We start from the raw sequence: 17,108 nt of genomic DNA, 5'->3' as shown, positions 1-17,108 counted from the left end.
TAGTCGCCCGCGACTCCGTCCATGCGAAATTAATAAAAAAAACTTTATTAGTAGCCTGTTTGTTCTTAAAGACTAGGCTCTACATCTATGCCAAATTTCATCAAGATCCGTTGAGACGTTCCGGAAATACCTTCAAACAAACATTAGTTCACCCATTCATCCAAACATTCGCATTTACAATATTAGTAACATAAGTATAATTTGTCAGCAGATGCCTAACTCACAACTTTTCGGTTTATGTAAGATGTAAGTTCACCGGATCTTAGTTTATATTTGAATCTCCAAAACATAACATTTGATAAATATACCTTAAGGTCTCATTTTGAATATTTTTTTTATTGGTTACGTGAAAGGCGACATAATTAAATATGGAGTGACTACTGAAATAACGAATGAATAAACAGAATTTGGAGAGTAAGAAATTGTTTTGCCAACCTCACATAGACTGGGATATGTAATAAGAAGGCTCATTTTAAATAAGACAGGTCACAAACTTTTGCGTAGACGTAAGTGTCCAGATTATTCTTCGTGTCGGTGTTACTTGATGACTTATAATTTGATACGCGTTGTATTTCGCACGCTTTCTATGTGATCGATGAACGTAATGCATCAGTACTCAAGAAAATTATATTTCGATTTATGATCATATACACTTTGCTTCGTATGAAAGCGATCCTCAGAGAAAGGTAATCGTTGAATCTATACATGTTATAAAATTAGAGTTTTTGTATGTAAAGCAAAAAATAACATCTTTCTTGCTAATATTATAAACGCGAATGTTTGGATGGATGGATGGATGTTTGTTTGAAGGTATCTCCGGAACAGCTCAACAGATCTTGATGAAATTTGGCATAGATGTAGTGTAGAACATAGCTTGGAAGAACACATAGGCTACTAATAAAGGTTTTTTTTTAATACCGCGCGGACGATGTCGCGGGCGACAGCTAGTATTACATATTTGCCTTACTGATAACGAAAAACTAATTTTTAAAATAATTCTGTCAGTCTGTCTGGCCGCAAGTCCGCATTTGTTCCCGGTAACAGAACGGCTGAACTGATTTTGATGGGACTTTGGTAGCTGATGCATGCCGACATATTTCTAGGCTTTTGTATCTTGTACGAACGAAGTTGCGGGCGACCGCTAGTTTTAGAATAAAAGGAACGGTAGTACATTTAAGCCCATTTTAACTTAACACTTAAAAATTGGCGTACGTAGCTTCTTTCTATACTACAACGAATTATATCCTCTGCAAAAGAATCACAATTTCACTATGTTTGTGTATTTTAAAATGTCTTATTAAGTATTTATATTTTTATTTAAAAAATTTGCTTCTTAATGATTTAATGAATCATACCACTTTTGCAATCTTTGTTTTGCAAAACGGATATTTTACTATACCTTTATTTGTTAACTTACATAATAAAGTGTTTAACTATCCAACGTTTTTGGAAAACCCATCATGCAACATGCATAAACTGTATTATTTCTTTACAGTAATTTCATCTTTATTTTCTATAGTATAAAGTACTATTTCAAACAAACCAATCTGTAATGAATTCCTTTTACCCATGTACAGTCAACCAGTTATTAGGAAAGTCTTTCGATAACTAGAACGACTGTAGGTTTCGTATTTGATTAAGAAATTGTGAATCATTGATCCTAAAGCTAACAAATATTAAATTACATATAAGCACTGTGAATCTAGTTTTATTTTGTTTCTAATGGCTTATTGATTTCTCAACGTTTTTACTGTTGTAAACGTAACGCACTTAATAGGTCGTAGGGGGATCCTGAGATATTTCAGGTGGGTTAATTTAATTTAATTTTGTGCCCAAAGTTACGTTTTATAAAAGTCACCTATGACTAAATTAAGGTGATTAAGTTAATCACGTAAACAAGAGATTTGTTCTAGTTACATAATTTGGTCCATATTGAAGGAAATTTGAAGATTGTGCCTTAAAATATTGTCATCAGTAAAAATTAAATGTAATTTTTTTTAATGAACTTCAGTCTTTCTAAGAATTAGCGCTAGGATAGCACTCACTTGAGATAGACCTAAAATCCATAACAATAACCACCATTTCATGATTTGTCATAACAAAGGGAAAATTGTATTTTCTGAATAATTGTTTGTGTAAACCTGAACTTAACCCAACCATCAAATAAGCAGTAAATAGTAAAAGATATAAAAAATAGTTTTTGTAACGCAGCATAATTTAATTGTCACAAACACAATTTATTACTACGAAAATTGGAGTGATAATGAGAAATCTTATTTGTAGGTGATTGTACTCGTTTTCCAGCAGAACTGTACCCTCTCAGCTGATTGTTACGTAAGCTGACTTTCACCGTCCGGCGCCAGCGCATGACGATCAATTTAGCCTCAAACGTATGGGCACGGGGCCATTTTGTGCATATATGTACAGGTTAATGCGTATGCGCAGGTGAGATGTCAACAGATTGTTTTTTTTTTAATGATAACCGCTGGTTTTTAGCTCGTTTTAAACATTTTATGGCCAGTTTTACTAATATTTTTCCTAATTTACTCTGTTAGCACATAAAAAAAGGGTTTGTATTATGAAGAAAAAAGTATTTTGGTAATATAACATTACTAATATTATAAATGCGAATGTTTAGATGGATGGATGGATGGATGTTTCTTTTAAGGTATTTCCAGAATTGCTGCATTGATCCCGCTGAAATTTGGTATACATGTAGAACATAGTCCGGAAGAACACATAGGCTACTAATTAGTTTTTTTGTATTCCGCGCGGACGGAGTCGCGAGCGACAGCTAGTAGTTATATAATTGAAGTACACTTACCTAAAATACCTGTAATTAAAGCCATAGCAATAAAATAACTTTACAGATGTTAGTATGTTAATAGCATATGTAAAATAAATATACAGACTGTATGAAAAGATGTGAGAAAGCAAGACATAGTTAGAATGGAGCGGAATGGAAATATTTTGGATAGATATATAACATTTTATATACATTGTACCAAACCTGCTTGCACGTCGCTAAAATTAATCAAATGTAGTAAATTCTTGAAATCTATCTATGTCTTGCCGAATGACCACATCTGAGCTCGGTTAGTGACGAATTTGATGTTAGTGTCAGTGCATTACGAAGGCCGCCTGTCACACCGTAACGCATCAGGTATAAAATAATAATAAAAACAAAACGAATCACATAAAACATAATTTTACATGCAGCAATTACACATTAATTTGTTTATGGATGTAATTTTATTTTCACTTTTTTAAGATGCATGCAGAATATAATAGTGTGACAGCGCGGCATGGCACCGACTTTAATCCGTAACCCGCTTGTGTTCACTTACTTTCATCATTTATAACGGGACCATAGCTCAGTCCCTCATTCGATGAATAATCTAAGCTGTTCGAGTCTTGAACTCCCAAGATCCCGGCTTTAGAATTTCTATGGCAGCAACCTTTGAGCAAACCTCCACAAGAACCGTCCAATAAACCACCAACCATCCAACAGTACATAAAGAATTCACATGTACCACCTTGGAAGCACTTTTTATCGTCTTGTCTATCTAAAGTTGATTCGATAATGTCTGAGTTAATTTCTTCCTGGGTGGAAGCGCTCACTTGCGCAGTACTGTCTAAGAGACGTCCTTTTCTTAAACTATTTGTACTCTCCTTTGTACTTTCTGTCATTTCTTTTAATATCTCACTAATTCTCATCATTTGAGCATCTGTTATAGGTTTGAACTTTGGTAACACAGCCTCTGTTTCATTCGGATACACGAATATATCGCGCCTTTTTAAATATTGTACATTTTTCGTTATCCCAGTCTGAACAAACATCGGTTTCTCCAGTTTCAATGGTGTGCCGATTTTTTTAATTCTAAAATCATTTCTCTTTTCGTCGTTTCGAGCTCGATGTGAGTCATTGGCATCTGTTTGGAATTAAAAAAAATATATAAATAAATATGATTTTGTACAATGCACATACAGTAATTAGAGATTAGTTAGAAATATAAAGCGAAATATTACAAAAACATTGACAATAGAAACATGCAATTTTTACAAATATTTATATCATTTTATGGTACTAAATGTACAACCTATATTATGTTCTAGTGAAAGCATATTAAGATGAATGGATGGGAGAACAATTAGTAATTATATACTTCTTGTTAGAAGTAGCATCCGTTATCCGTTAAGCATCCGTTATGCGATAGATTACGGAATTGACTATACTGCGATAACTAACTTGATACCTAATGTTTTGATAAACTGTGTTATTTCCGTATTAAAGACAACTTTCACGAACACTCTATTTCCCTTCCGTTTCGTTTAATAACGTTCACATGACGAAGTAACTGTTACTTTGTTATTAACACAAATAAAATTTCAAATTGGGTACTATTTATTCATAAACTATTTCTTCTCCATCTTATTGAGTGTGTTATTACTCGTACATGTATTATTATTACATATTATTTTATAATAGTTTAAAAAGTATACCGACCATCAGTAACAATATTTATTGAAAACTACATAAGAATTCAAAATATATGTTGAAGACCCTAATCAGAATTATTAAAAATTACCAATTGCTCTATTTCCGATGGTGTTTGATAAGTATTTGAAGAATATACAAAACTCTATTAATGGTAACTTTGATTCCACATTCGATTCCAAATAACCAATGAATGATTTATTTTTGTCGATGGTAAAAAATGAAGAGGACAATAATAATGAAAAGCATCAATTGTGATGTAACCGTCAATAAGACGCGTCCACAGTTAAACGGGTTGTGCAACCGACCAATATTTTTCTCGGCACCGACTGGAACGTAGCGTTGCCAAAAAAGTCTATAGCATATAATATTGATATTTAAAATGTCAACAGAAACAAGTTTAAAATAATGATATTAAAATCACGAAATTTTTGTTGGATGATGGTTTTATGTTTTGTAATTAGTGACAAACAATAGCTATTCTACTAGTCAATAAACAAAGCTTTGAAATTACTATATAAACGCAGTTTAACATATAACATTTTACACCGAAAATATCTGAAAAAAACAGCGCTAGAAACGGTTCCTCGGAAATTTTTTGCGTAATTCTTGGTGGGCTAGAAATACATTTCAATTGAAAATTTTGCGATCATTCTAAATATAAATAACATAATATCTTAAAACACTCACGAGATAAAAATACTAGTGTAATGTTAATTAAATACTTATTCTGTTAACGGTACTTGTTTCACTTTCACGATTTCCTGCACATTACAGGCTATCCAACGTCGTAATAGCTAACCATTATAAGTATTGTAACATTACAACTATTTGTTTCCGGAGCATTGACATTAAGATAATATTGCCTTGTATTTCAACGATTATTTCATTAAAATACAAGGAAAAAAATAGACTATGGAGATAATATTACCAAGATAAGGCCTAACCATAATAACTTAAACATTTAGCTTAAGGATATGTTAATTCTTTTATCGTACGCTGATATTTACCAGAAATAGTGATCATGAAAAGTGATAACAAAGAAATTATACCAGATGCAGTTTTAGTGATAGATATATAATTGTAAACATACTCTTTTTTAAAACCACGTTGACGTCCATAATGTCAGTAACCGGCGGTCAAAGGGTTAAAACATGCGTTTAACTAAATAGCGTCTAAAATATTTGTTAATTATTTATCTAGTTACTATTAACTAACAAAGTTTATTATCGATCGGCGATATACAGATATCTAAGAACACGCAGAATATTTTTTTTTGTTTAATAGGTTTTTCACTTTTCTTTACAACAAGAAAGATTTTCTTCGGTATTTCCTAGTTAGAAAAAATATAACGTGAAGTAATGTCATTGACACATTCTTGTGGGAGTGAGACAGACTGTGTATTATGTTGTAAATAAGAGAGATAAGTGACTGTGCACATGTACTACAACACGCCACTTCGCGTGGTAGTGAAATTTATATTTACAGAAAAATTATTTCCTGAAAACCAGATGGCGGTATTATATTTTAAGATAAAGTAAACTATTTAAAAATAAAAATCTTTACTGTATTGCTCTAAATAATATAGTTAGACATTGTTTAGTTAATCGCACATTTTAACCCTTTGAATGCCGGCGATTAATGTTGACTTTCTGTTATGATAAACTTGTTTGTTCCATTTTAAAATACCTATGAAGTAAAATGGCTGCTCTTTTGACGTTCAAAAACCGGATTTGTTGTAATTCATGGTCACCGAACTCTGCCTATGCAGTTTAACGGGACTCACGGAATATTAACAAAAAGGGTTACGCAACAAAAGACAAGTTTTATGGACATTTTTACAGTTAGTTATGAATAATAAAGAGCCTCGATGCTTATATGAAGATATAATATATGAAGTCTACGGCCCTATAAAGTGTAATCTTAAGACATTGTAGGAAATGTATGATATTTTAAATAAAATTAACTTTATAATATTCAAGAAAATTCCTACAATAGTTTTCAATGATTTCTTTACAAGTCAAAAATATTTTTGAGAACGCGGTTTAGGTTTTGTGTGACGCCTGCCTAGAGACATTTGCAGATGCGCTGCCTATAATCAATAGGGACGCACAGAAACAACATATTTATCCTTCCTATGTGTCCCTTCCCTATCCAAATCCACTTCCCCTTCTCATCCTTTCCATGTGATTAAAGGGTGAAAAGGGGAAGAGGAGTAATGTTAGGCTAACAAACACACCCTTTAGATGAAACGCGTATTTACTTCCACTTCAAGACTGTAAAAATATGTCATTGAGGATTCTACAACTGTTAAAAGGTTATTCGAGCATTACGATTATGACTATTGCACCCTACTTACATTTTCTCTTTTTAGTATTCAGTAGACATTATAAGTATAAAATTTTTAAATGAACACTTTATTATTACAAAAAATTGTGACCCGAAACCTCTTGAACTTACTAGAACAGTAAAACATCAAGCAGGTTGATAACTGACCACCGGAAATGTCAAACATGTTGCACAACATGAAAATCTTGACATTTCCTACATCAATATGACATAATATTATGATAAGATTTCGTAACTACTCTTAGGTAACTGGTCAATTAAGACAACGAGGCTTATTCCGACCTCCACATTAACCTTTATGACACATCATAATTAGTAAAATTAATGAACCATTTTTTGCCACATGAAATAAAAAATAACACCTCACATTTCATCATTTCATCATCAGCTCACTATACGTCCCCACTGAGGAGCTCAGAGCCTACCCCCAAGTTAGGGGTGACTAGGCCATAGTCAACCACGCTGGCCAAGTGCGGATTGATTGACTTCACACATATCATTGAATTTCTTCTCAGATATGTGCAGGTTGCATAACGATGTTTTCCTTCACCGTAAGAACGTCGGATAAATGTACATATGTAAATCGAAAATCGAAAAACACATTGGTACATGGCGGGATTCGAACCCTGGACCTGCAGATTGCAAGTCAAGTGCTTAACCCCTGAGCCACCGACGCTCTCAGACCTGGCCGACCTCACATTTACCTTATGAACATTCCTTGTTTTGTCAAGGTTATATTGAATTACTAGAGACAAACAAATAAACAATAAAAACTATAATACATAAGTAGTTGCCCGCGACTCTGTCCGCGCGGAATTAAAAAAAAAACTTAATTAGTAGCCTGTGCATTCTTCCAAACATCTATGCCAATTTCATCTAGATCCGTTGAGCCGTTCTGGAGATACGAGTACCTTCTAACAAACATCCATCCATCTACACATTAACATTTATATATATGTATATTATATTGGTATAATAAAATTGACCAACTTTAGATGTAAATGTAGTTCTATTGGTGGTTCTATGATTATTAACAGGAATCACTTTAATACGATAAATGTGTTTTCTGAGTCTGATTTTAAAAAACAGTAAAAAAGAGTTTAAATGCTAACAAATGTAGTCTACAGGTGCAGCTTTACCAAGCTTTACAACTTTTGAAATTAATATTTCATAAATTGATATATTTTTTAAAATTTTGTAGGATATACTTTTCCAAAATAACTTATTAGTTAGCAATATACTGAAAAAGACACACGATATATTACAAGTATAAAAAACAACAACAAGCAATGATATTTTCTACATCTCGATCGTGAGAATGTATAACACCGGAGAAAAGTTAGGTTTCACTGATCGCTATGACAAAAACCAGATAACATCTGGGAACTGAGCGCGCATTGTATGCAACACGAAAGTGTTGTTTGTTATGATGTGAAAAATATTTATTATATTTAATCCTTTCTAAATTAAAGCATTCATTAAAATATTACCGTTCACAAAGATGTCAAGAAACGATGTACGAGGGTGAATCAAAAAATTCTTGGAATCAATATTAAAAAATGCAAAGATTTAAATAATAATATTTTATTTTTCTACATAATCTCCCTCCAATGCAATGCATTTAGAATAATGCGTTTCTAACTTCCTTATTCCTTGTGAAAAAAAATTATTTTCTTGACTCTCGAAAAAGTCCTCTACGGCAGCTTTAACCGCGTCATTATCGTGAAATTTTGTTCCACGAATTTCCTCTTTTAATTTTGGAAATAAGTGAAAATCACTTGGGGCTAAGTCCGGAGAATATGGTGGGTGGTCAAGGAGATTGAAGCCAGCACAGCGGATTGCGTTGAGCGCAACTTCCGATCGATGAGCAGGACGTTATCTTGAAGGAACAACACGCCCAACGACAGTTTTCCACGACGTTTTTCTTTAATCGCTTCACGCACTTTCGGGATTAAATTTGCATAATAGGGTCCAGTAATCGTCTGGCCTTTTGGCATGTAATCAATAAAAAGGATTCCTTCACTATCCCAGAACACAGAGGCCATAACTTTGCCAGCGGTAGGAGCAACTCGAAATTTCTTGATGGATGGAGAGGATGGTCGTTTCCAAGACATGCTTTGTCTTTTAGTTTCAGGATCAAAATGGTGGACCCACGTTTCATCCATGGTGACAAGACGACGGCAAAAATTATCCGAATCACGCTGGAATATTTCGAGATTACGCTTGGAAATTTCCAAACGTCGCTTTTTGTTTTCGTCGGTTAACATTCGTGGCACCCATCTTGCAGACACTTTTTTGAACTCCAGTGAATCAATTAAAATGGATTGAACGCTACCAAAAGATATCTTTAGGATCTCAGCATGTTTTATAGTCATTCTTCTGTCTTCCAAAACCAGATTCTCAACCTTTTTGACATTTTCTTCTGTAACGGAGGTTGAAGGCCGCCCAGAACGCGGGTCATCTTTACAGCTTGATCTACCTCTTTTAAATTCAGCCACCCAGTACGCAACCGTAGAATAGGGTACAGCATCACCCCCTAATGTCTGCTGAATGTCCAAAAAAAATTCCTTCGTAGACATTTTTTTCAAACTGAGATATTTTATCACCGCACGTAACTCACTTTTATCCATAATTTTGACTTTTTAGCAACTCGTTGCACAAAAAAATTTATTACATGCGAACGAACTGACAAAAACAAGTGACAGTCTGCATAAATATAGTGTGATAGACACTCTTTAATTTGAATATCGAACTTGATCCAAAAAGGTTTCATATATATGCACTTCTAAGAACTTTTTGATTCACCCTGGTAATTCACAAAAGTATCTAGATTATTTAATCTGATCTTGCCTCATTGTTTTGCTAGGGGTCTTTAAACTGCGGCCCGCAGCGAGTGAATAAGTAACGACTCTACGGTGACGTATTATTATATCGTATCAAAATAAAATTACGAAAATAAATTGGGTAACGAAAAAAGTTCCAGAACGTACAAATATCTTTATATGTATATACGAGTATATGTATATAAGAGTACAAATATCTTTAAATTTATATATCTTCGTATAACTTATTTTACGTAGATGAATTGTTTAGGTATATAGCCATACCTTTGCTTTGCAAGTTTTTCATTTGATACGGCAAAAAAGAAAACAAATGAACGTTTAAAATGGTACTTAATCCATAGATAACTATTCCGCTAGGTCAATTTTTGGAACCGATCAAAATCGGCAAAGGAGGCTAACTCGACCGCCATTACGTCAACCATTACATCAGTTCGCCATTTTGACAAGGAAAGCATCTTTGTTACGTTGCGCAAGAGACGCTCGAAAGCGGGTCTAGAAAGTGTGCGATCATGCTAAATTTTGCTGAAGGTTCTTCTCAAATGTAACCTATATAAATGACCCAAAAAAACGTGCAGGATCTTTGAAAGAATTTTAAATTTCTTTATCCCAACCTGTATTTAGACAATTTACTATTGATTCTTAGTAACAACTATTGCATACTTCCTTTTAAAAACAAATCACATTAAAAGTGTATCAAATGTGCGAAAAAAGTGAACAACGAATTTAAAAATATTATAAAGCAGCAATTAAAAAAACCTCATTGATATTCTTAAAAAAATCAAGTCGGTAAATTGTGCCGACTACTTAAAATCGGGAAAAGAATCCACAAGTGCATATATTACATTTGTCGTGTTGTTTGAGCCTTATTTCGATAACAATTAGAAATAGAATCGCATGTATATTTTATACACTCTCGATTTTTATAGTTGCGTGATGATATGTAGCGTGTATTCTTATGAAGGGAACAGGCGACGGCGACGCTTGGTAATTTCAATTGTCTTAATTAGAGTGCTCTGAGCCAAGTTTACGAACGACATTTTGATTGTATACCCAAGAAGCCCATCCGAGTTAGGGGTGACTAGGCCATAGATGGCCCAGTGTGGATTAGTGAAGTCACATACAACTTTCAATATCTTTGCAGATATAATGTGCAAGTTGTATCACAACGTACGTTACCGTACGATTTCAATATTTTGTAGCAGAGCGAAGATCGTTCAGTATACCACTGCATTGCAATTCTAATTTTCGTCACTGTGTCTATACATAATAAAATTGGAGTGTTTGTATGTAATATCGAGAAAAACTAATTTCGTATACGTGATGATAACAAAAAACCAATTTTTTAAAATTTGGTCCGTATGTCTGTCTGTCTGTCTATCTGTCGGCTGTCAGCAAGGCCGACTTTTACGAGAAGGTACACGCGGGCAAATTATAGGCTGCTTTTTTATTCTACGTTGAGGAAGTCGCGGGCGACTGGTTGTCATGAATAATAGAGCTTTTTAGAACCATTATAATAGTATATCACGTACATATAGAAGGAATAAATAATGTGCAGAAGTCTGCAAACTTAGGCTAATCTTTATCGATACTATAATATTATAAAAATATGATATGTATGTTTGTAAGTAACGAATAAACTCAAAAATCAATGAATCGCTTTAAAAAATTCCATTCCCTTAAGAAAGCTATATTATCACTGAGGAACATAGGCTATACTCTTTAATTCCGCGGGAACGAATTCGCGGGCAAAACCTGGCAGTAGTTTTATAAAAATCTGGAAAGATTATTTTCTTTAGACTACCAGTTAAATACAGATAATATAATGTGAAAAGTGTGGGAATAAACTTTAAATCTTATTCGGAATTTTCTTTATTCAACTTTTATATGGAACGTGACAAGATTTTATCGCATGTTATACTTCACCGTGACTCGTTTCAGTAATCGTGTAACTAACAAAGATTAAGTTTATCAGATCAAGAAAAAGTTTTTCCGAAGAAAGCTTATGAAAGTGCTGTGTATTTTATTTGTACAACGATAATGTAAGAAAAGAAAATTTTGTTCACATTCGAGTCTATATTTAACTAACCACCATGAGTTTCCACTGCCAAAACACTTGTTAGCTAACATATTTCCATACTTTTTATCTCCTAAGAAAAAACAAAGATAGCAACATGTTTTTGTAAAGCTGTTTCAACAGTGGAAACCCACGAAGAGATTGTAAACTACTTAAAATCTTTTATAGTACTACTTCCAACTACCATGTAAAACATGGATTTCGGACAATAAATAATGCTAAATATATTCATTAATCTCCTGCAAATTCTAAATCTTCTTACCAGAGTATCGTGTTACACATTTTCAAGAATAATTATGAAAAAAAATGAAAAACAAATGTCTATGTTACTTTTTGTTTTGATATTACTCATTACTTGAATTCTGTTACAATCAATATATGTTAGTTTTCCTAATTAACTGGATTTGATTTGAACGTTTATTTAAAAAAGAAACAACTTTATCACTTGTTACACACCGTGAAGTTTGAATTATATAACGCTTACCTCTCTCCGCGAAGGCATCCGCACTGCCCGTGCCGATGTCCTGTAAACTCTGTTCCTCCGCACCGATGTCATTTGTGCCAAAGTTTTGTTCACGGAACACAACGTTATCGTTCACATTAGGCCCGGCGTGCGAGTTCGTTTGCACCGAGTTCACATTGTCTGACGCGTACGGAAACACAACACGGGGACTTCGCGCCTTCCAACCACTATTTGGTCCATAAAACCCATTCCGCACAGCCGGAGCGAATGTATACGGATCGAAAGCATAGCCGGGAGCATAAGGACGACCGAATCGCCCCTGATAATACTTAGGATATACTTGGAAAGCAGGCGCTCGAAACCGCGGTAACGGTTCATAGAACCTATCGTTACCGGAAGGAGTTTCGTCTAGAATTTTTGTGGAGCTCGTACTTTCGTCAGGTGAAGTGAACTCGTAATCCGTCGCATCATCAAATTTTATCTTCGAAGTATACTTATCTGTCGTCAAATCTATCTCACCGCGACCCAGTGGCTGATGATTTTCATTCTCGTCCAAGAACAATACCCGAGACTGTTTCGCTCGCCTGTAAAAATTTTTCGGTACAAACATTGGGGTAGTTCTGGGTTTTTGGTATACTATGCTCAACGCGCGGCTCGCCTCGATGGCCGCGATGGACGCGACCACGAGCAATATCACTTTCCATCTATTTTCGCTCAACATGTTGCTTCGGTCACTGCTCTGTTGATTTCACTTTCATTTTATGCGATACGTTTGTGATTTTACGAGTGTTTTTTGTTTGGAAATTTTTAAAACATTTTTTATTAAAAAATTTTGAGAAATTTAGACGTCAATGTTCATTTTGCAACGGATAGGGAGATGCGTGCGCGACGGACGGGCTTCGAGCGCGGACTGGGTGCTCGCGGGGCCCGCTCTGGCGCACGACTGGGGATTATATAAAATGATGCACTCGTGACTGTGATAGCTTATGTAATGCCTAGGGCAGCTTAATTCATGCTAATGTCGGCAGAAATATTCGGGACAACTAAAGGAAATGGTTAATATTAGCTTTAAGCTTTAATATGTATTAACGCTTTTATTACAAAATAGCTAACATAAATCTTATTTTTATAGCTTCATGATTTCATCTACATCATTTTCTTTAATGGCTCTTCCAGATTTTCGCGTAAAAATCATAATTTGAACTCATAGATTAATCAACTTTGTCACGAATAATAAATTTTACATACACTAGGTCTAAGTTTAAATATAAGCAGGAAATGCTTCACGCTTGTTTCTATTTTTAATGTTTGGAAAAAGGCATTACTTTAATGACATACAAACAAAACTAATTGCCTACATTTATATTTTCGGCCAGAATCAGATGTATACAATTGTAGAAAGTAGGTTAAAAGTTAATTGAGGATATAAACCGTGCCAAATCTTATTTTATATCCGGTTTGTTGTTGACGCATGATTGAGTAATAAATAAACCAGCTGTTCTCAGTTATAGCTAAAATATTTAAATTATTGCTATATTGTATTCTTTTCTTTGTGCAAAAAATGTTACATAGGTAACAGAAACAGGAATACATAGAAACACTTACTACACTGGAAATATAATCTTCCTTTATAAATGAAATCAACGACACAACTTAAGATAAACGCGTTGATGTCTTTTACTTTGCGTATTGATAACGTTTTAGGTTAAGGCCCTTCATTCATTTTTATTGTGTTATTTATTTTTTCAACTTTTCGCTATTAATAATTTTTTGTTTACAATATTTTTCTGTCATTCAAAGCATAGTAATTTAAAATTAATATTGTCATATTTATCCAATAACCAATTTAGTCAGTGATATGGAAATGAAATAGACTTGTAAGAAGTATTTATACTCGTATCTAAGTATATATATGTAGGTAATTATGGTTTAAGAAATCTTTATTTTCCTTAATAAGAATCGAAATTACAATTCACTTACTTAAGGCTACAAGAATTATTTTACATTTGTTTTGCAAGCGTAGTGATTTTTATTTTTATACAATGTAGGTAAGTTTAAACTTAAACAAGTTGAAGCATTAACGAGTTTACACAGATACGAAAACTAGATGTGGCATGGAATACATTAATTTATTATGCAAATGTAATATATATATGTACCTATATATATTTTTCTTTACATTTTTTATTTTCTTAGGTTTAGGTAGCATAGTTTTTTTATTTTTTTATTATTATTATTATTTTTTTTTTTTTAAGGAGTATTTTTTTTAATGATTTATTTACTTAATTTTTTTATAGATTTTTATATATTTATGTTTACTAAATTATTTATTTTTGTTATTTTTATATACTTTGTTTTTTTTTAATTGTTATTTACTGTTTAGTGATAATTTTTATTTAGCTGATAGTATCTTAGTCTATTTTTGAAACTATGTAAGGACTTAGCGTTTTTAATGTAATCGGGTAATTTATTGTAGATTTGGACTCCTTCGTATTCAATTGTTTTACTGCCATAGTTTGTTCTTGGCGGTCGGGATATGAGCTTGTTAGCATTTCGTAATTTAATTTTCTGCACCTTATCTTTTTTAGTAAATGCTATTTTAGTATGAATAGTTTTGTTGAGAATCTTTCGTATGAGTATACATGTATAATATTCGTATGTCTGTCTTACAGTCATGATTTTTGTATCTTTATACAGTTTATTGGAGGGAGTGCGATAATTGTAGTTAAATAAAGTTTTTATTAATTTATTTTGTGATCTTTGTAATTTATCTAAGTTTGTTTTGCATGCTGTTCCCCAAATCTCAATTAAATAATCAATGTGTGACTTTACCAATGAGTTATAGACTATGTACTTTACGGTTTTGGGTAGGCACTTCGATATATTACGTAGAACTCCTGAAAGTGAGATTAGTTTTGAATTTATTTTGTTAATATGGTGTTTCCAACTCAAACGATTATCCAATGTTAGGCCAAGGTACATTTCCTGACTCTTTCTTTGTATTAGTTGTCCGTCCAGTAAGAGAGCGATGTTATTGTTTACTTTTTTATTCTTTGCCGCAAATATTACGTAACTGGTTTTTTTCGTGTTTACCGTTAATAAGTTTTGCTTGAACCATTCGTTTATGTTTTTCATGTCAAGTTGGACATCAGCTATAATATTTTCAATGGATCTGCCGTAGTAGAAAAGGCTAGTATCGTCAGCATATAAACTAAGATCACCTTTTAGTCCTATCTTATGTAGATCGTTAATATAGATTAAAAACATCAATGGACCGAGTATAGAACCTTGAGGAACACCAAAAGTCACGTTAGTTACATTACTTTTACAATTCCCTATTTTAACTATTTGTTTGCGGTCACTTAGATATGATTTAAAGATTTTTAAGGCATCTCCTACTACACCAACGTCCTGTAATTTTTTTAACAATATATCGTGGCTAACTGTATCAAACGCCTTTTTTAAATCAATGAATATTCCTAATGTTATTTGTTTTTCGTCTAATTTAGTTTTTATTTTAGTGATAATATCGAGTGCTGCAGATAGAGTGCTGGATTTTGGTCTAAAACCATATTGTCCTGGATAAAAGTAATTGTTTGAATTTAGGTATGCTTCTAATCTCCTGTATAGAACTCTTTCAAAAATTTTAGCGATTGTTGGTAGCACAGAAATGGGACGATAATTGCAAGGGTCAGATTTAGATCCAGATTTATGAATTGGAGTTACTTTCGCAATTTTAAGGCTATCGGGAAATGTGCCTTTTTCCAGACAATTATTAATGCAATTAGCCAACCTGACAGCAATGAAATTATTTATACATTTTAGAATTTTAGTATTTATACCGTCCATGCCACAGCTAGTATTCGAATCGAGACTATTAATAATTTTAGTTATTTCATCTCCTGATGTGAGACTAAGATTGGTCAATAAATTGTCTGGATTCTGCTTGCCATAGTCTCGGCTTTTGTGATATTTAGTTGGTATTTCGTTTGCAAGTGTTGAACCAATTGTCGAAAAATATTCGTTAAAGCATTCACATATTGCAGCTAGCTCTGTAACACACCCAGATGGTGTGATTAATTTATCAATGTTTAGTTCTTCTTTTTTTCTATTATTTGACAGCTCTCTTATTAAATTCCACATCTTCCGAGGTTCCTTTTGACAATTTTTAAAATTTTTGTAGTAATAGTTTTTCTTTGTTTCGTTTATTATTTTTGTAACTGATGTTTTTTTACGCCGAAATTGTTGCGCAACGTCTTGGTCCATTGGATTGATTTTATGTTTATGCCAAAGTTCGTTTCTTTCATTAATATCTTTGATAATATCGCGATTGATCCAATCTTTCCTCGGTTGGTTAAGTATCTTAGTTTTTGTGGTTTTACAGGCTGCAATTGATTCAATAAGAAATTTTTCAAAAAGTTCATAAGTCTCAGGTAAGTCATGACTTTTAGTCTTTTGCACTATATTAGATAATTTGTTGTAATCCACCACTAGGTAATCTTTCTTTTTAAGTGGTTCCGGGTCGTACTTTTTTATCTCAAGATAGATTTGCTTATGGTCAGACATTGTTGAGTCAATTAGAGCAAAGTGAAAATTATTATCTTTAAGATTAGAGCTTACGTGATCGAGTATACTCTTCGATGAATGTGTTTCACGTGTGCAGTATTTAGGATCGATTTTATTTAGTATTTTAAAGCCGTTGACTTTAACTGTATCTTTGTAAGTACGAACTGTACTATCTGATCCAAGCAAGTCAATGTTGAAGTCTCCGAATACTACTCCTCTCTTTATTTTGTTTAATTGTTGTGAGTAAATCTCAAGAAAGTTATTTACATTAGATTTGCCAGGCCTGTAAATAACGCCAATATCTACTGAAAATTT

At 33.1% G+C, this 17,108-nt stretch overlaps 1 protein-coding gene across 2 annotated transcripts in view; it reads right to left on the bottom strand.

Moving 5' to 3' along the window:
* Positions 1-13,157, bottom strand: part of LOC106715307 — a 28,742-nt gene extending 15,585 nt beyond the window's left edge. For both annotated transcript variants that reach the window (XM_014508580.2, XM_014508581.2), the window contains exons 1-2: positions 12,249-13,157; positions 3,348-3,932 (exon numbers count right to left, since the gene is read on the bottom strand). In XM_014508580.2, coding sequence (XP_014364066.2) covers positions 3,348-3,932; positions 12,249-12,948 — 1,285 coding nt within the window. In that variant the 5' untranslated portion in view covers positions 12,949-13,157. The remainder of the gene's footprint in view (positions 1-3,347; positions 3,933-12,248) is intronic.
* Between the last annotated feature and the right edge of the window lie 3,951 nt (positions 13,158-17,108).

Source organism: Papilio machaon, chromosome 19 (genome assembly GCF_912999745.1).
Source record: "Papilio machaon chromosome 19, ilPapMach1.1, whole genome shotgun sequence".
NCBI classification, from domain to species: domain Eukaryota; kingdom Metazoa; phylum Arthropoda; class Insecta; order Lepidoptera; family Papilionidae; genus Papilio; species Papilio machaon.
This window is presented reverse-complemented; position numbering and strand designations above follow the sequence as displayed.